Raw genomic sequence first — 19,394 nt, 5'->3', positions numbered from 1 at the left:
ATATAAATGGAATACTCCAGCAGCTTTAACCAAGTGTGCAATGTGAACTGCTGACAGTCATTTATTTTCTTTCTTAGTCCTCTACAGTAAAAGACAGTAATAATGCTTATTATTACTGTTTTGAACAAAAGTCAGTGTAGTCCCCTGAATATTTGCTGGGGGTAGCTGGTTGGGTATTTGTAAATGGGCACCTTTGGAAAAGTGGAGGGTATGATGGGTGAGTGTGCAAGGGAGGGATTTCGTTTTTACTTCAATGTCTTCTGACATCTCTACAAAAATAGCGCAAAGACAACAATAATTTCCAAAAGCCCTCCTCCCTGCTTTGTGATCTGTCATGTTAGGAATTTCCTTGGAAGGAGAGAACTCCACTGCATACCTGTGGTTGGGAGGATTCATCCACACTGAAGGGGTCAATCTATAGAGCAGGGTCCACTCACTGGGGTATGTACATGAAATAGGTTAATTATTTCTGACAACTGCCTCTAATAATTGGATCCCCCTTACACTGGTGGCAAGGATCTTATGGTCTTGTCCAGATTCCATACCTTTCCTGCCACTTTTGGGTTTTTAACAACTCCCTTGATTTTCACTTAATTGCTTTGATTAGCTTGGACTAAAGAGCTCTGATCTATCCTCCTTAATTTGAGGTTCTTTCTACTTAACCATTTTGATTCCTGTCCAACACATCAGTGTTTCTTTTAAACTGAGGTATAACACATACTAATCTTAAAGTGTACACTAAGATGAATTTTTACATTTGTATACAACCCAACCAGCCAGATTAAGTTATGGACTGCTAGCCATGACTGGCTAACCTAATGGTTTTACTATTATTAAGTTTAGAATGAGAGAGCATACCACTGTAGTGTCACATGATATAAAATGAAAAAAAGTTGCACAATCCCATCACAGTTTAGAATTAGAAAAGTCAAGATAACAGATTTGCTATAATACTACTATCTTTGCATGCTTTTTCTAGAGCTATCTATGTAGGAACACCATGCAAAAGATATTTTTAATATTGAACATGTTATAACATGCAAATTAAAACATAAAATATTAAAGCCTCTGTGTTAGCCACACTTTTACTCATCTTCTCCATCAGAGTCAGTTTCAGGGCTCAACATGTTATTCTCTATTTTCTCCTGGGTGCCCACAATAGTTATTTTAGATTCACAGAGGCACCTAAACCCACATAATAACCAAGTCCCTGCAAATCTACAGCTAGAACTTACTTTTTAAAAAAATATTTTATTTTTAAGTAATCTCTACACCTAATGTGGGGCTCGAACTCACAACCCCAAGATCAAGAGTGGCATACTCTATCAATTGAGCCAACCAGGTGCCTCTACAACTTAACTTCTTTTACAAATTGTCTCATGCTTTCAATTCCTGCCCCAGTTTAATACTGTGTGAGAGAAGTGAGTATTTGGTAAAGTTTAAATCGTGTGCATGTGTGTGCGTGTAACATTAAATACATCTGAAATATATTGGCAAACCTGGGACTACTCTCTTTTAGTAGGTTTGTTTTTCTTCATTTTTAGTGAATTTAAGTGTGCATCATACATGATGATCCTTGGCTTTCCAGTTTCGACATTCCAAAATGGTGTACAGATTCACACTTGGGGTTGAGCCTGTTTGCCCTTGTTCAAACCAACAAACTGGGCATTGTTTTTGCACCATCATTCAGAGCTCTAAATAGTTGTCAAGAATGTGTAACCAGACATGTAATTACCCAAAGTGCCCTTTTTCAGACCCCATGTTAACTAAGTGCATTCCCCTCATTTCTCACATTTACCAGGCTTGTTAGTGTCTCAAGATTGCTAGCCCAAAAGCTCAGAACTATCTGTGTCTAGGGCAGCATCTATTGGCTGGAATTCAGCAAATGTAGAAGAATAAAGATAATTACTTGTAGAGCAAGTTCAAGGGTTCCTTAATATAATACCAAGTTACTTCCACTTGTCGAGTGACAGAATCTTTTACATAAAGGATTTTCTCTTGGAGAGAGGCAGCCTGATGTAGGAGAGTAGGACAAGTTAGACATGGTCTAGGCTTCTCTGCATAAAGTGGTGTGACCTTGAATAAGTCAGTACCCTCACCTAAATATGACCATCATTCTCTGAAAAATGCCAATAGTCATAAAGCTGTATCATTCCAAGGATGTTACAAAGATCAGAGGAAATCCTGAGCAGGAAAACCCTTTGTTAACTAGTAAATGTCCTGCAATCTTTACAACTGCTTTATTTATTGAGAAGCAGTAGTTTCATGCTTTCTAGGGACCACTGAACTCATAGCCTTGAACAGGCAGTGTACATCCTCTGTTCCAGCCCTTCTCTGTAGAGTGAGGGTCCTCCTTGGACCCCACTGGGAGATATCAGGTGGCTACCCATAAGGTATGTCTTGAGAAGTGATGGATGATCTACATTTCCCCACAATACCTCCTGTGCTAGAGCCTGTATTGGAACTTGAAATACCCACTTTGAAACCTCCCCATCTCATAATTTGGCAGAGCCTTTTTAGAGAGTGACAAAATATACCAAGAACTTTAAAAATGTTCATAGTCTTTGATTTTCCAATTCCACTCCCAGGGATTGATCTTGAGGAAATCCTAGCATGCGTGCTATTTAAAATAGTGACTGATTAGAAATAACCAAAGTACCCAACACCACATGATTGGTTAAATAAATTATATTACAGTCAATGCAGCCATTAAAAATTAGATTGTAACAGAATATTTAATGATGTTGAAATGTTCCTAATATATGAAGTGAAAAGGAGGTCACCTAACTGTACAATTCTGATTATATTAAACACACACTCCCACACACATGCACACCCACACATGTGTTTGCTTAGAAAAACAAAGTAAATATATTAAGTGTTAATGATTATTGGTAAGGATTATTGGTTAATTTTGTATTTTAGTATTTTATTTTATATTTCCCCGTATTTTCTTCAATGAATACATATTATATTTATAATCAGAGAAGGTAATTTTTTTAAGTTTCTTTTGCATTAGAGAATTAAGTCTTCAAAAACTTGGTAAAAATGTGTAAGTTACCTAAAACTTACTGGTCAAAAGCATAAGTTGTCCATGTGAATCTAGTTTTTAATCCTGGATTTGCTACGTTCTAAATGTGCAATCAGGGCCAAATCACTTAATGTTTCTACATCTTGGTTTTCCTTCTACGACATGGGGATAGCAAAAGTGTCTGCTACTCAGGGTCACTGAGGATGAAATAATGTAGATAAAGTCCTGGCACATGGTGAACACCCAATAAAGTAGGGCTATTACTACTACCAGTAGCAGTGCTGGGAGAGCTACTACATTCTGCTGCACACTACCCCTGTGACATCATCACAGGTAGTGTATCAGTCTGATTTGTAGCTGCCTTCTTGCAGAGTAGAGAAGGGGAGTTGGGAGCAGAAAATGTTGAGGATTCAGGGGCCTCAGAGCTCTGCACTCAGTGGGGAGAAGCGATATTCTTTTGTATCCAGATAAAATCCTTGAGAGCAAAAACTGCCCCACTTTAACTTTCCTGACTTACAATGTTCAGAGTAGCCCAATACCAGCTGCTGGAGGAACAACATATTCTAATTTCCTGACTTGTACATAGTAAAGTTTCATTGTATTGACAGAGTCTTGCATTTAATTTCCTTAGCTTTTTAGACACAAAGCATTCCTAACAAGAAATTGGAAATAAAAGGGAATAACTACACAATGGAATACACATGCTGATTTGAATATGTCACTGAATCTCATAAATACTCGTTAAAATAAATGCATGGATGTAACAAGGGAAATAAATAGTTTTGCTTCCAAAAGCAATATGATCATACTTAGAAAATATAAAGAAACTCATCCTCATTTTATCCATGCCACACTATATTCCCTTATTATTACATCAAGAAATTCTGTCAAACTTAGCAAAAGACAGAGTTCTTTCAAAAAATTAAATAAACATGCTTAAATTTCAATTTAAAACAAGAAGCTATTTCTAGCAACGCAGTGGGAAAAAGTCACAAAGAATAGTTCAAAGCCAGTAAGACACTATTTTAAAACAGTTAGCTAATTTACAAACATCCCAGCCAAACTGGAGATTACTCAGTGCTGAAAAGTATTGCTTCTGGCTTTACAACAAGCAAATTAATTTCTATTTGGACCATTTCTTCTTTAGTTTTCTTCTGCCTTTTCCCCCAGTCATCTGTTATATAATTGTAAAATGGTCTAAGAAATTTTTTTTTTTATCTAACTTAAAGGTAATTCTTTATGGTGATTTACAAACTGAAGTCATTCATTATAATAAAGTCAGTCTATTTGAAAAATGAAAGTAACTTGTAGCTAATGGTTAGAAGAAAGTTTTGTGTGATTTTTAAATTTTGATGGATTTAATACAGTGCTACAAACTCAGTATATGCCTAATAAATACATGTTAGATAAGGAGAGGGATGGCAAGAGGGACGGTGAGGAAGTCACAGCAAAAACTATCAAAACCACTGCTTTTCTAAACCATCCATGTGCTAAACTGGAAACCACTACATGAGGGTAAGAAAGAATAATAGTCTTCAACTTCTCTAAGAAATATCGAAATCATTAAATTACTGTTATAGGTTGAATTATGTTCTCCCCAAAAAAGATATGTCAAATTCCTAAACTCCAGTACCTCAGATTGTGTCCTTATTTGGAAGCAGGGTGGTTGAAGATATAATTAGTTAAGATATTGTCATCCTGGAATAGGGTGGACCCTTAATTCAATATGACTGGAGTCCTTTTGAGAAGTTGGCCATGTGAAGACACAGACAAGGAGAACGCCACATGATTGGACCTATGCAGCTGTGAGCCAACGAACACCAAAAATTGCCAGCAAACTACCAGGAGTGCAGGGAAGGACTGACTCTCCTACAGGTTTCAGAGGTAATGTTGCCTACCAATACCTTGATTTCAGACTTCCGGCCTTCAGATTGTGAGACAAAACATTTCTGTTGTTTTAAGCCATCCAGTTTGTGATATTTTGTTAGGGAAGCCCTAGAAACTAATACAATTACTTTATTTCATTTTCTTTTCAAATTTAAGTTTGTATTTTTTTTTAAGTTTATTTATGTATCTTGAGAGAGACCAAGAGAGTGCAAGTGGGGGAGGGGCAGAGAGAGAGGGAAAAGTCTCTAGCAGGATCCACACTGTCAGCACAGAGCCTGACCATGGGGCTCGAACCATGCAGCCGTGAGACTGTCACCTGAACAAAAACTAAGAGTTGGATACTCAACTGACTGAGCCACCCAGGTGCCCCTAAGTTTGTATTTTTTAATTCATAAAATAGATATGCTGCTAAAGGGAATTTGTAGAATCACTTCTTGAAAGGAAAAAAAAATGTCACAGTTTTGTCAGCCAAAAAGTACTAAAATTTGATGTATTTCCTCCCAATTTTTCCTTGGAATAGTTTTTAGCTTTTGTGCAGCTATGACTATAATCTCATACAAACTTATAGTGATATTTTCAATTAGCATTACAACATACATTTCTCTATTATTACAGACTTTTCATAAACATTCTTTAAATTTGTCAATATAAGCAGTGTTGCCCAGATTATTGTTTGTAACTCTATTTTATAATTCTCCTGTTTTAACTTTCTCAATCATTCTTTTGCATCGACTCTGAGAAATTAAAAATGATCATCTCATCAACCTCTCCATAATGTGCTATGTGAAAAACAGGAGGTAGGCTATTTAGTAAAAAACAGGCTGTCAAATAGACCCTAATAGATCACAGTCACACTTATAGACAGGAATCCTCAGATCTGTGTAGAAGATGTAGTAGGAGAGTGAAACATTTGATAATAACGAACCAGTTCGTGAATATTTGGTCTCATGCACCAGTCTGGGTGCTCTAACCACCATGACAATGCAGCTTCTGGTAGTATCGAATACAGACCCTAGGTTTCCTGATTCCCACCCCTGCATCATTTCTACTCAGGTCATAGCCATGATTTAAAAATGCCTAATGTGCTGCTTAGTTTTGAACTCAGCATAAACCTATCTAACAGATATCTGTGTCATATTATCATAGAAATCTTGGTTCTAAGTATACCTTCTCTTGAGATTTGTAAACTTTTCTTAGCCATGGAAATCTTGTCTTCATAAACTGTTACTCATATTCCCAATTTATAAAGCATAGAAAAGCAGAACTTGTGTGATGGCAGGGAAGCAGCAATAATCTCAGCAGCCCTATTACTAACTCCCTTGACCTCCTTTGGGATAGAGGCAGCCCCTGAACTGCCTCCAAGGAACCCTAAGGTTCAGAGGAACACTTTTTGTAAAAGAGAACACATAGTCTAGTTCTTTATCCACTTTGTGTTTAAAATGGCTATGCAGCAAGGGATTTTCTTTCTTTTTAAAAAAATTTTTTTTAATGTCTATTTTTTTTTTAGAGAGAGAGAGAGAGAGAGAGAGAGAGAGAGAGAGTAAGTGGGGGAGGGGCAGAGAGAGAGGGAGACACAGAATCTGAAGCAGGCTCCAGGCTCTGAGCTGTCAGCACTGAGCCCGATGCGGGGCTTGAACTCATGAATCACGAGATCATGACCTGAGCCGAAGTCCTTGGACACTTAACTGAATGCGACACACAGGCACTCCAGAAAGGGATTTTCTTAAGGTCGGAAGTGTGTAAAGAATTAAGTTATGAAAAACAGCTTTTCAATTTTTCCTAGGCCACTGGTTCTCTCTTCTGAATGACTGTCTTGTTCCCAGTTCCTGGAAATTTCAAAATGGGCAGTGACATTTCTAACTTGGCTTATGTTGTAGCCTTTTCCAAAGTATTCCCTCTTTAATTCTTCTTGCCATCTATTGGTGCCCCATTTTCTCTTCATTTTGTCCTCTCTACATAATTGAAGAGCAAAGTTGTGATTCTAAAGATCATTTTTGTGTAGCACTTCTCCACAAACACTATTATAAATCTGAAGCCAGCTAATAATGATAAGTTCTAATGCAATAAAAGATGCAATTCCGTGAGAATAAGTGGTTTTTCTTTTTTGTGACTCTGATTTGCATTTCCAGGAGTGATAAAGACTTTATGCTGATCCAAACAAACTTTCTCATCCAGCTCTTCCTCTCCCCAACACCAGGGGCCCCACTCCCAACTAACCTCAAGGAGCTGTCTTTAGCCAACAATTAGGTGATCCAGGTGATCCATGTCAGTCATCGCTGGCTTCTCGATCTGGTCCTGATGATTAGTTGGCCACTAAATATAGAACACAGACATAGATGAGAAGATGAAAATGACAATTATATTTGTTCAAAAGAATAAGAAAGGCCTCAAATTTTGTAATTCATAAATATGGCATTTACAGTTCATAGTTTGTCATCGGTAGGTCACCACTTAATCTTTTTTATAGAGCACACTTTATAGAGTATGGAATATTTTGAGAGTAGAATAACTATAATCAACTGAGAACTGCAAATCAATAGGACTGGGCAACTTGCACTAATGGAGCCTTGTGATTCATTAATTTTTAAAGGGATAAACTTGATTATGATTGAACTCCTCTTCAATGGAGGTTCTGATGCATACTGGCCAGGATCTGATCAATTTCAGTGGTGACATATTAAATAACTGAACATGAGAGAGGCCCATTGGTCTAGTCATTTCCTGAGATTTCACTGTAGAGGACACAAATATATGATCAAATATAAATAAAAACTGTTATCTCTTCAGCTAGCAGCACTACCTTGGTCTACCCTTGGCAGAGCCTCTGATTCCATTCACCAAACCCTCTATCAAAAACAGACATACTTGACAACTATTTAATGTCCCCAACCAGCTTCTCCTAACCACTTCCTATGGCTCACATCTTGATTTCTAAGGCTAGGGCTATCTCTGACTTCATTCTTGAGACCCCTTGAGGATTTTTTACATAAAGGACTTTTCACAGTGGAAGTTGATTGAAGCAATCCTTATATGCTTATTTGCAAAATACAAATTTACAAAAAGGCTAAGTTAAGGGACAGTAACCCCCTTCATATAACATTTCAACAGGCTCCAGGCTCTGAGCCATCAGCCCAGAGCCCGATGCGGGGCTCGAACTCACGGACCGTGAGATCGTGACCTGGCTGAAGTCGGACGCTTAACCGACTGCACCACCCAGGCGCCCCATGTTCTGTTTTTTAAATATACGTTTACAGAAAACTTTTCCTGAACTCATAAAGTAAGAGGAATCTACATTTTCTTCTTCTAGCTAGCTAGGTCCATCTAGCCCAGCTGCCCAGAGTAAAACCTGCTCCTTAACATACTCCTCACTGGGTCATCTCCATGTTTCACTTTTCCTTCTCCTTCACTTGGACTTACTTGGACTTATTTGATCATCTCTCAAATAAACTACCTGCACCAAATCTCTGTCTCAGGATCTCCTTTTTGGAGGTCTGAACTAAGAGAACTTCCTCATGACAGAAGTGACAACATCAACAGCCCTGGTAGCTAGGGTAGGATGTCTGTTTTGCCTGTGATCTGCTTCTTCTTTTGCTGCCCTTTGATCTGCTTCTGCATCCTACGCCTTCCATCCTGTTGTGCACTAGAGTAGTTGCTTCCTTTTAATTCAACTGATACACCAGTCAAAAAAGATTCTGACTCTACCAGTGCTCAAAGTTGGCTTTTAAAGGGCTGAGCTTTGCTGCCAAATCTACAACATTCCACATGTTCCATTAACTTCCATTGCTCATATCAACCCTCTTCCACTCTGGTTAAAAGGTATGAGCAGTTGTAGGACTGAGGCCAGGGTGATGATATAAATGTGAGTTTTTAAGGTCCTGAGAGGATCTTTCAATCATTTCAATCCAAGTCCTTAATCTCACATGTTAGAAAACTGAGAGACAGAGAGGGTAAGCATTTGCTTAACACTTTGTCTATCAGAGAAGAGGAACTTAGATCTCTGACTCCTAACCTATGCTTTTCCCTTTCTGGGATTTTCCTGAACACATTCCACCACTGCTTCCTTTGTTTGACTCAATTCCCCCTGCTCACTACCACTTCCATCATTTATTTCCAGTTGACCTAAGCCCTCACTGGCCCTGAGCCCTTAAGTTATAATCATGTAGTCCAGTTTCACAGATCTTCTGCCCTTCTTGCCCTCATACGGAGGTTGAAAATTTCTACCAATATTTTTGCAACAAAGAAAAAACTATGAAATAAGTAAAGTGATATACAGGGAGCTGTCACTGATGACCTCTTGCATAATTGAGTTCCCCTTGGGACTTGTGTGACTGGGTAACTGTCGTGTGGCCCATTGTACCCTGGGAAGATACACATTTGTATCTCATGGCCTGCTGAATACATGAGCATCTAACCTGCCTGTGGAGCTCTTGAAAGCCAAGGCTAGGCTGTTTCTCCCTTGACTTGACTGATAATCTGGCTTCTGTTTTTAACCTCCACATCACCCATGCTTTAGCTTTTCTGGTCCCACCTAACCTGTCTAGCTTTACCTCTCAGGGTCTTCTGAATCGAGTCTTCTGGCCCAGTGTGGCCAGGTTCCTAATTTTTCCAACTTCACATTCCTTGTCTAAGCAAGCTATCTTTTCTTCCAGCCTAAAATGCCAAGTTAGCATTTATTTTCCAGATTATTATTTTGATTGTCTTTTTGGGTCGGTTTATTTTGTGGTCTCAAATAGATTCTTAGGAACAAGGGCCATGACTTAAGTCTACTTCTTGGTACCATACAGCATATGGCTTATTATGGACTGAATGCTTGTGTTCCCCTTGTGTTGAAACTCTAAGCCCCAATGAGGCTATATTTGTATATGGGGCCTCTAAGGAAATAATTAAGGTTAAATTCATAAGGTCATAAAGGTGGGGCCCTGATAGAATAGGGGTGGGTGTCCTTATGAGATACCAGATAGCTTTTTTTTTTTTTTTTTTTTCCCTGTGAAAACCCACATGAGGACAATACTGAGAAGGTGGCCATTGCAAGCCAGGGAGAGAGCTCTCACCAGAACCCAAATCAGCTGGAACATTGCTCTTGGATTTCTAGCCTCCAGAACTTCGATACAATAAATCTCTGTTATTTAAGCCACCCAGTCTATGGTATTTTGTTATGGCAGCCAGAGCTAACATAGGACTGTTGATTGAGAAAATGGCCCTCACCCTCAGATCTCAAGCAGAGTTACAAGCTGGGTAGGTGTCGATATTTCTGTGTGAAAAGTTAACTAACTTCCCACAGAGTCCAAAACAAAACCTTCCTTTGTCACCACCAGTCAACAACTGTATCCTTTCCTGTGTTCCTGACAACATCGTCCCAAGTGCGAACAAAGCTCTAAGCCACAAGTAAATCTTTTATCTTCTTGTCTACACTAACTCTGGCATCCTATCAGATGCCAAGTCTTAAGAGAGTCTACTGGCCCAAGACCTTGTATCTCCTTTTTCCAGGCCTTATTACTCTGTCCTGTGCTTTTGAGATGGCCTCTTAATGGTTCTTCTAATCTCTAGTCTTCATCTTATTGACAGAAGAGGAAACAAAGGCTCAGAATTTAAGTAACATGTTTAAGGCTGCACAACTGATAACAAACTAAGTTCAAACCTAGTTTAGTTTTGCCTCAAATCTAGCATACTTCCACTAGACCTGTTTAATGTTCTTCGTATACAGCCAGAATTCATAATGTTCTGCCTTTAACTATAGCTATTCATGAGACTCTTATACCCATTATCAAATTGTAAGCTCTTCCTTATATCTCAGGCAATAGCTAAGCCAGCGCCTTGAACTGGGTAAGGTACTTCAAGAAAAGGTACTGAATTGAAAATGGAATGTAACCATCACAATGGTGACATGGGAAATAACAGTTTAGGAGAGACAGATTCAGGGAAAGCTTGTAGGAGAAGGAAGAGTTGGTTCCTGAGCTGTGCTTGAGGTGATGATGGAGAATCTGGCTAGGCAGAGAAGAAGTGGATGATCAGAGGTGGGCCTCAAAATCATGAGTGAACCTGTGGAGGGAGGCTGGCTTGGGGTGGGGGGGCTGCGTTTCTGCAGTGGGTTCAGCTGTGCTCCCCAAGGAAGTCACTTAACTTCTTTACATGTTGGTTTTCTAATGTGTAATGTGGGAAAAATAAAAGTACCATTTTGGGTTAATGTGAAGAATAATGAGATTATGTACGGTAAATGCTTAGCACACTGTCTGAACCTAATATGTGTTACCTGATACTAATAATACTACTAAATATTAGTGGTAGTAATATGGTCTGAAGCATGTCATACACAGCAATCTAGCTCTTTGAGTAAATAATTTACACTCACAGATAATGCCATTGCAGTGAATAGATTAAAAAACAAAATCATTGAAACACTCTACTTCAATTCACAGGAACACTTTGGTTACTATGACTTTCCTAATCAATGGATTCCAGGAGTCCCTCAGAAGGGATTCTCATGGTTGAAAATCTTCAAGTCGTTGAGAGGCAGGAGAGTGCTAAACATATTCTGGGTAAAAGGTTAACTTGGCTGAATCAGAGTCTTAGCCTTTCTGAGTAGGCTGACCCAGTGAGAACCCCTATTCTACTTCCAGGCTGTGCTTTTAAGGAATTTAGCCACATTCCTTATCTTTCAGTACTTTGGTTTCCTCATCCTTGGATGAGGATGAGAATGTGGATAACAATACATAAGGGCTATAAGACAGGTTAAATTGGGTCCTGTACATAAAGCATACATAATGGTACACAATGATGACAGTGATGTTTGTGAACCCTGATTGTGAAGGGCCTTGGATTTTCATCCTGTAAGGCTTTTGTTCTCAAAATGTGATCCCTGTAACAGCAATGCTAGCATCATCTGACAACTTGTTAGAAGTACATATTCTCAGGCCGATCCCAGACCTGCTGAAGGTGGGGTCAGCAATCAGTGCTTTTACAATCCCTCCTGGTGATTCCGACGCACTTCGGTTTCGAACCTGCTGTGAAGTAATAGGGAGCCATTGAAAGTTTTTGTACAATGGAATGGTGTGATGAAAACGGTCCTAGTGCGCAGACAATATATCCTTGTATAAGAGGCTCAAATTGCCTAACTACGGAAAAGCTTCCAAAGTTACTGTTAGAAGCCTGTTTATTGATCCTTAACGATCTTAGGCACAAACTGGGGTTAGCACTTAGGGCCCCAAGCACAGTGCTCACCTAATGAAGGAGGTAAGGAAGTCAGCGCACGGCTATTAAGAGAAGCTGCTTTGGATACTATTTCCACTGAAAGCCTTGGGACCGGGCGGCCAGGTGATGCTCAACGAATTCCGCCCCTACAAGCGTGTCACAAGCGTAGCCTGCAAGAAAGGAAAAGAAAACCTTGTAGGGAAACCGGAAATGAGGGTCTTAGGGGTGTAGAATCTGGTGGTGGGGGAAGGGGATAGGATACGCGGGGGTAAGGAAAAAGGGTGGCCCCTCGTTGGCCGGGCTACACCCCCTTCCCGTCCCTTTAGAGCCCGGGCGCGGCCGGCGGGCGGGGCGGGACGGGACGCACCCCCTGCCGGAGACAAGGCTCCGTCAGCCTCTGTGCGTTTGGGGCCAGGTCGATCCTGTTCCGTTCTGTGAGCGCGAGGTGGGGCGTCTCCTCACCCTCGGCACCTCACCGGGGACATCCCGGTCCGTCTCGTCCCTACTCTGGCCCTTTCTACGAGCGCCGCGCCGGCCGGTAGCCGCATCCCGGCCACGGTCCGCGCTGCCCGCCGGCCGGCCATTGTTCGGGCCCCACCCCTGCTGAATATTCACGCCGAGCGGGCGGCTCGCCCCGCGCCCTCCCCAGCGGGGCTCGGGCTGGGAGTGCGTTTCCGCTCGTTTTTCCTGCCGGAGAAGGAGAGGGGGAGCTGTTTTCTCTCTCCTCAGAATATATTTTCGGTGTCCCGTTTCTCCTCCTCCCTCGCCGCCGCCGCCCCCTCCCTCCCCGCCTCCCTCCCCGCCCCCGCCTCCCGGGTTATCTTTGTCTCGCTGCCTCGCGCTCACTCGCTCAACTCTCGGCGGCGCCGCAGCCCCACGCTCCGGGCCCGTCCTCTAGGCGCGCGGCGCGGGGCGCGGGCGCCGGGGCCTGAGGCGGCGGGCGACGCCCGGGGGCCTGACGGCCGCCCCGCGCCATGGTGTGAGCGCCGCCGCCGCCGCCCCGCGCACGCTCCGTCCGCCCTCCGCGCGCGGCCCGGGCCGGCCGAGAGCCGTGACCAGCCCGCCGCCGCCGCCCCCGGCCTCGCGAGGCGGAGTCCGGGCGGCCCGCTCCCTAGCGAGGAGGCGCCGTCGGCGGCCTGGCCTGTGACGGAAATAAATAGAGAAACAGATATATTTATTGGTACTATTTTGTTTGGTGGCAAAAAGGGAAAATGGCGAACGACTCCCCTGCAAAAAGTCTGGTGGACATCGACCTCTCCTCCCTGCGGGTGAGTGGCCGCGACGGGCCCCGCCGCGGGCGCGCTGGGAGCGGGGAGCTGGGGCCGCGCCCTACCCCGCCGGGCGCTCGGGCGCCGCCGCGGGCAGAGCCGCGGGCGCGGCGGCCCCTTTGTCTGCCTGCGTCGGCATGTGCGGGGCGGCGGGGCGCGACCCTCCGCCGGCGCCCCCACCCCGCCGCCCTCCGCGGCCCCGGCGCGACCCTCGAGCTCTGGGAGACCGCGCTGGGCCAAGCCCACCTGGTTTGCAAGCGCCCTTTCTCTCCGACTGCCCCGCTTTATTTATTCATTGTTGTGCTGCTTTTAAATTCTAACCCCTCCCCTCCTCTTCTCCAGGATCCTGCTGGGATTTTTGAGCTGGTGGAAGTGGTTGGAAATGGCACCTATGGACAAGTCTATAAGGTCGGTGTGGGGCGCCGTCTTTGTTTCCCGTGGCACGTTGAAACTTCTTGTTGGGGGACGAGGAAAAGGATGATAAACACGCCGCTGACTGGAGGCCACGCCACTTGGCCAAAGTTGGGAAAGGGGTTTCGCCTTGCAGTCCTTCTGTTTTTAAACAAGAGTTTATATTCAGGCTGGCCTTAAAAGACCTCACTCATTTCCTGGCTTTGAGATAAGGAAATAAGCTACACTCTTAGGCATGCACTTTTCTTCAATAAAATGGGAAAACAGTTTTTTTTTGTTTTTTTTTTTTCTATACGGCAACCTTAATTCTTTGGTTTTCTCCAGTTCTGGGCCTCTGAGTTTGTGTGTATTAAAGAGAATTCAGTATAGGGAGGCCTGGCCTATGATTATCCTGAGCCACTGCCTTGGCCTTCTTGAAAATTGTCATCGTGTTGCCTCGTTTTAATGTTTGCCAAGTGCTGAAGGTGAGGAGTTTGGTGTTACCTGCGACTTTTGAAAAACTCTATCACACATCCTATTGATAGATACATACGTATTTTGGGGAAGCAGGGAGGGGCGTGTGTTTGTGCATTAGGAGCAGGAAAGAATTACAGCGTGAGGATTATAAAATCTGAATTCCAGGAATAACCTGTTTGACAGGTGTGTAATTGAAACAGAGATGAGGGAGAGTGAGGAGTCAAGAGGATGCCCAGATTGCACACCCACCCCAGGCCTGTCTCTCCCTCTCTTTCTCTCTCTCCTTTTTTTTTTAACACCCGCCCCCCCCCCCCCCCAACGGTAAATGAAACTAACAAATCTGGAGACGATGAGTCTTCTCTGAGTAGCTGACACCTGATGTGACTAACAGTGCTGTTCATTTTATTCAGTGCACATTCTGGAGCGTCTGAAAGAGCTGTAGGTAATGGAGGCACAGATCTTGAAAATTTGAAACAGAATGTTAAATTTCCCGGGTCCTGATTTATTTCTTCCTATGAAACGTTTTCTATACGTAATTTACACTGGGGGTGTTTTCTAGCTGTTAGAGTGAGTACAAGGTTGGGATAGAAAAAAAAAAATCTTATGAAGCAGGGCTTTGTGGTTCACCCTGAAGAATTGTCATTGTTTCATTAAAAATGGAGGGAGGGGGTTGGAAGCTGACTGTAGACGTTTTCTTAGGCCCAATTAAGTGTGGATCCTATTGTCTCTTTTATGCTTTCTGAATAGGATTTATCTGTTGATTGAACGCCTCTCCCCAGCCCCAACTTCCCCTGGCCTGGCTATGTACTGGGCTCTGTACCGGCCTGCGGCCTGAACTTGAGTCTGTATTCTTAGGTGTTCTCAAGTGAATTAGCATGTGTTTTGTTGGTTAACTGTTGGGGCCGGGGCCAGGTTTTTGAATTTGAAAGGAAGCCCTGTTAACTCAGCCTGCTGGGCTCAACTGAATTTGGAAGACTTTGGAAAATTTTGGAAAAGATTGTGTTGCAGCTCACTGAGTGGCCTGGTAACTGGCTCTAAGACGTTCTCCCCAGCCCCACTGTTTGTTTAAGCCCCAGTCGGTTTTTTTCTAGCCCAGTTTTTCTGGCCAAATCTAAGTGGTGAGTGTACTCTTCCAAGTGAGTTAGCCAAAGCTTGGTTTTGACCTGGTTACACAGTAGTTGGATTGTTTGTATCTTCCTCAGCATGGATGTGAAGGGCAGTGAAGTAAACTAGAAGCCAACAATCCATTTTTAAACCAGAAGAAGAAAGAAAGAATGAAACCTGAATGTGTATTAAGTGGCTTTCAGAGGTGGGTGTTCCTTATTGGTAGTAGTTTGGGCAGGTTCTTGTTTAAGTTTTTTTCCCTCTTCATTTCCTTTGGTTCTATCCTCTCCTTCCCCCAAGCTTTTGAAATAGATTTGCTGAGCAGTGCAGTTGGGAAGCATTTGGGATACTGGCAGTGACACAGCTCTCTGACTACAAAGTCTGTACAGTTGAGAAGAAATTCTCAAATTATGCAAACCTAACAAATTAAGAAGTCTGTGCAAAAGTGGCACACACACAAAATAGTGCCTGAGATTTTGCTCACCAGCAGTTCTATTTTATTCTGGAAAAATTAAAAAATATACAAGGAGAGAGAGTAGATCACCTAATTTAATAGTTACTAGCAGGTGACTAATCTAGTTTCATCTGTGGTCTTTCTCTCTCCATAGTGTTTTAAGGTAAAGCCTAGTTACCATTTCACTAAATGCTTCAGTATGTATCATTTTGTTTTTCAGATAATCAGATAATAATTCAGATAATGCTATTCTCAAACCTAAAAAGTTAATTCCTTAGTATCAAATACTCAGCGTTAAGGTTTTCCTGATTTTTCTTATATGTTTCCTTACTATCACAGCACTTATGAACTGATACTGGGAAGTTCAGTCTTGATAGATGATAGAAATAAGGGAGGCAGTTAATATCTCCATTTCCTTCTCCCTTTCAATGTCTAATTTCTAGAACAATTTACATTATGCAGAGGAGTTTATTTAGGATTTGTTGGCGTGATTTGTATATGGTGGTTTTGGGGTTGGATTATTGACACTTAAGCACTTGTTTATTGTTGCTAAACATCCACTGGTGTGAATCGCATTTGAATTGGGAAAATATTTGTGATAATTTGTTGTTTATAAAGAAGGTTTTTTTTTCCCCTTCACATAACTTCAGGTAAAATATCTTTAAGTTGAACCCTGTAGCTAATTTGTTTAATTGTTATATTTTCTATTTTTTCTGTGAACTTTTAATTTTTTTAGTGACTGTGGTTGCTTATTTTGAGAAGATTGTATTTATGTGAGGTGAATGAGTAAAAAGAGGGAGTTTTCTGAGTTTTGATATGTTTTATGAAAGTGCCTTTTTTTGGGTAGTACCCCCAAATTTGGTGACAATTGATAAATAGTTTGAGTATAGTTCAAGAGTATATAACTATCTTAAAAGATTTGAAACACAGAATATATTCTATTTAGAGAAATTTAGTTTTTGCATTAGGTTTCTGAGGGATCACCATGAAGGCTATTCATAAATTAAAACCTAAGAAAAACATTGTGAATTTCAGCTTATGGGGTTTCATTCAGAATAACATTTATTTATAAAAGGAGCGTTTATAAGATGATCTTGTGCATGTTGAGTAAATCTAGTGAATTTTAGTTATTTTCATCAAAGAGGGACTGTGAAAAATCAAAACCAGAACAAATGCTTGTTTTTGTGTCATATTGGGTTTTATTATTGTTAATATTTATTTGACAATTTTTGTTTTTCCCTTGGGGTTACTGTTACCTTGTTGTTTTGTATTTGGTGAGCATACAGTGACTAGTATTCCAAATGTCTTGACTAGGAGAAGGAAAATCCTGCTTTTGGAAAGGTACTTACTGTAGGTAGTGAGAGGGGAGGTTAGGGAGTTTAGAATCCAGCAGGTGCAATGTCTGGGGTCGGGGCTTGCTCACAGAAAGGATGGCAGCCTTTCTGGAGATTTGAACATCTTGACCCTGTCTGAACCTGTTCTTGGAGGAAAGGTAGGCTGTAGACTTTGAGTACTCTGGGTCCAAAGACGGTAAGCAGAAGCAACACAGAGTTTGCCACCTGTTAGGGCGTGGTGCTAATACTGTCCCCCTCATATACTGAAGAAAAGGGGAATGGGGGTGTGTGACAGAAGGGCTGAGGGTGACTTTGAGGTTTAGGGAGTAGTGGCATCTTGGGGGGAGAGATTATATGCTTGCCAGTTAAGGAGGGATGTCATTCTTTGAGCATTGAGGGGTCATTGAAAATTTTGTTGGGATTGGGGAACCCTTGGGAGTAAGTAGCAAACCTGATCAGATGATGTTTGGGAAAGGAGCAGGTAAGATGGTTGTCCTCAGACAGTGGTCCAGAAGACGGGAGGTAAAGGCCAAAACGGTAGTAGCAGTGGTGGTAGAGGGGAAGGGTTTGGGGCTGAATTCTTGGGCATTCTTCCTCGCTGAGGTCAACCTGCTAAATTCAGTCATTATCTGCAGGCTTTGGTCGTGTCCCTTCAAATGGGGACACTGTTTGCCCACTGGATTAGGAGGAGCCTTGGGATCTGTGAAAGTGCTAAAATTACTTTCAATTGCTCAGCAGTAGAGTGCTGTAGAAATCGTGTGGCTTTTAAAAATCATTAGTCTAACATTTTGGAGCAAACAAACTTGTGGGAGAGGGTTCTCTAAATGTTATCCCTTACGTGTGGCATCTCTTGTTCTTAACTGGAGGTAAAGGCATCCAGTGGGGCAAAATGAATTTTGAGGAACTAAACGTTTCCATTGTAAGAAGGTTTCAACTGCCGCCAAGTGGCATGTACAGACTTGTTCTGAGACTTAGAGCTACGAACGCTGGAAGAATTCTGGACTTGGGTAAGGTGGGAGGAAGCCAACCCTGTTGAACATGTATTGGTGTGTAGCTCTCCTAAAAATATCAACCCCAGATTTCCAAAAACTTTTTCAATTAAACAAAATCATAAAAATAAAAAGACTTATAGAAAATCCAACCACCACATAAAATCCTACTCATGGTAGTCTTAAAATTTCTTATTGCTTGAAACTTTATAATAAATGTTCATTTGCATAGCTGTAATCTTGTATTTTTGCCTTTTTCTCTTAACCAATTTTGGTTATGTATATATTTCTATGTATTGAGATAATCCAAAAATATTATCTGGGGGCACTTTTGGTGCAGTGTGTGTGTTTGTTGGTTTTGCAGACTGATACTAGCAGGGCAAAGACTTTGAAGTAATACATCCTACTTTTGAAATAATGCATCTCTGAACAGGTGTGCTAAGCCAAGGAATAAGCATCTAAGGAGTTTCATTCCCAGGGAACTAAAAATATTTAAACTAGAGATGGATGCTTTGACACATGAATTTTATACATAGTCTTTTATTTTGTTTCTTTGCTGGATTAGTAAATACTTGGTCATCTGGTTGTGAACAGCTGCTTAAGCCAAGAGATTGCCTACTCTTAGGGCATCAGATACTTTCCACTTCTTGCGTTGTATTAAATTTATGATGCCTGTGCTTCCTATCATTAGTATCAGTGCTTTCATTTTTCTGTATTCCATTCATTTTTTAAAAATTGGTAGACAGAAAAAGAATATTTTTTTTTTATTTAAAAAAAATTTTTTTTTCAACGTTTATTTTATTTTTGGGACAGAGAGAGACAGAGCATGAACGGGGGAGGGGCAGAGAGAGAGGGAGACACAGAATCGGAAGCAGGCTCCAGGCTCTGAGCCATCAGCCCAGAGCCTGACGCGGGGCTCGAACTCACGGACCGCGAGATCGTGACCTGGCTGAAGTCGGACGCTTAACCGACTGCGCCACCCAGGCGCCCCCAAAAGAATATTTAAATAACTGTACAAGTGTACTGCTTTCAGACCCAGCTTGTCCAGACACTGAATCAGAACTGTTGACCAGAGGGCAGCACTAATGTGTATAATAATGTAATAATCTGGAAGGCTCACTTCCCATCTTCTATATGGGTCTGTCATGAACATTATACAAAAATGTAGACCATAGGACAGTTGGTTCTCAAAATCAAACAGTACTTATTTACAGTTTGTGATAATTTTAAGGGTTGAAACAATTGTTGGTTACCATCTTACTTTTTAAAAAC

General features: G+C 41.7%; 2 protein-coding genes across 56 annotated transcripts in view; one reads left to right on the top strand and one right to left on the bottom strand.

The window, feature by feature from the left end:
- The window catches only part of RFX8 (regulatory factor X8), a 261,384-nt gene extending 248,106 nt beyond the window's left edge, over positions 1 to 13,278 (bottom strand). For 2 of the 6 annotated variants that reach the window (XM_053200441.1, XM_027069344.2), the window contains exons 1-3: positions 12,569 to 12,871; positions 12,137 to 12,276; positions 7,136 to 7,231 (exon numbers count right to left, since the gene is read on the bottom strand). The gene's annotated coding sequence lies outside the window, so the exon portion shown is untranslated. Of the gene's footprint in view, positions 1 to 7,135; positions 7,232 to 12,136; positions 12,277 to 12,473; positions 12,872 to 12,952 lie in introns of those variants that run through there. The other 4 variants (XM_053200438.1, XM_027069340.2, XM_053200440.1 and 1 more) reach the window with 3 other exon arrangements.
- MAP4K4 (mitogen-activated protein kinase kinase kinase kinase 4) overlaps positions 13,177 to 19,394 on the top strand; it is a 190,398-nt gene continuing 184,180 nt past the window's right edge. For all 50 annotated transcript variants that reach the window (XM_053200418.1, XM_053200410.1, XM_053200398.1 and 47 more), the window contains exons 1-2: positions 13,177 to 13,374; positions 13,717 to 13,782. In XM_053200418.1, the coding sequence (XP_053056393.1) occupies positions 13,318 to 13,374; positions 13,717 to 13,782 (123 nt within the window). In that variant the 5' untranslated portion in view covers positions 13,177 to 13,317. The remainder of the gene's footprint in view (positions 13,375 to 13,716; positions 13,783 to 19,394) is intronic.

The sequence above is a fragment of the Acinonyx jubatus genome, chromosome A3, assembly GCF_027475565.1.
Source record: "Acinonyx jubatus isolate Ajub_Pintada_27869175 chromosome A3, VMU_Ajub_asm_v1.0, whole genome shotgun sequence".
NCBI lineage: Eukaryota > Metazoa > Chordata > Mammalia > Carnivora > Felidae > Acinonyx > Acinonyx jubatus.
Note: the sequence above shows the minus strand (reverse complement) of the source record. Positions and strands in the feature narration are given on the sequence as shown.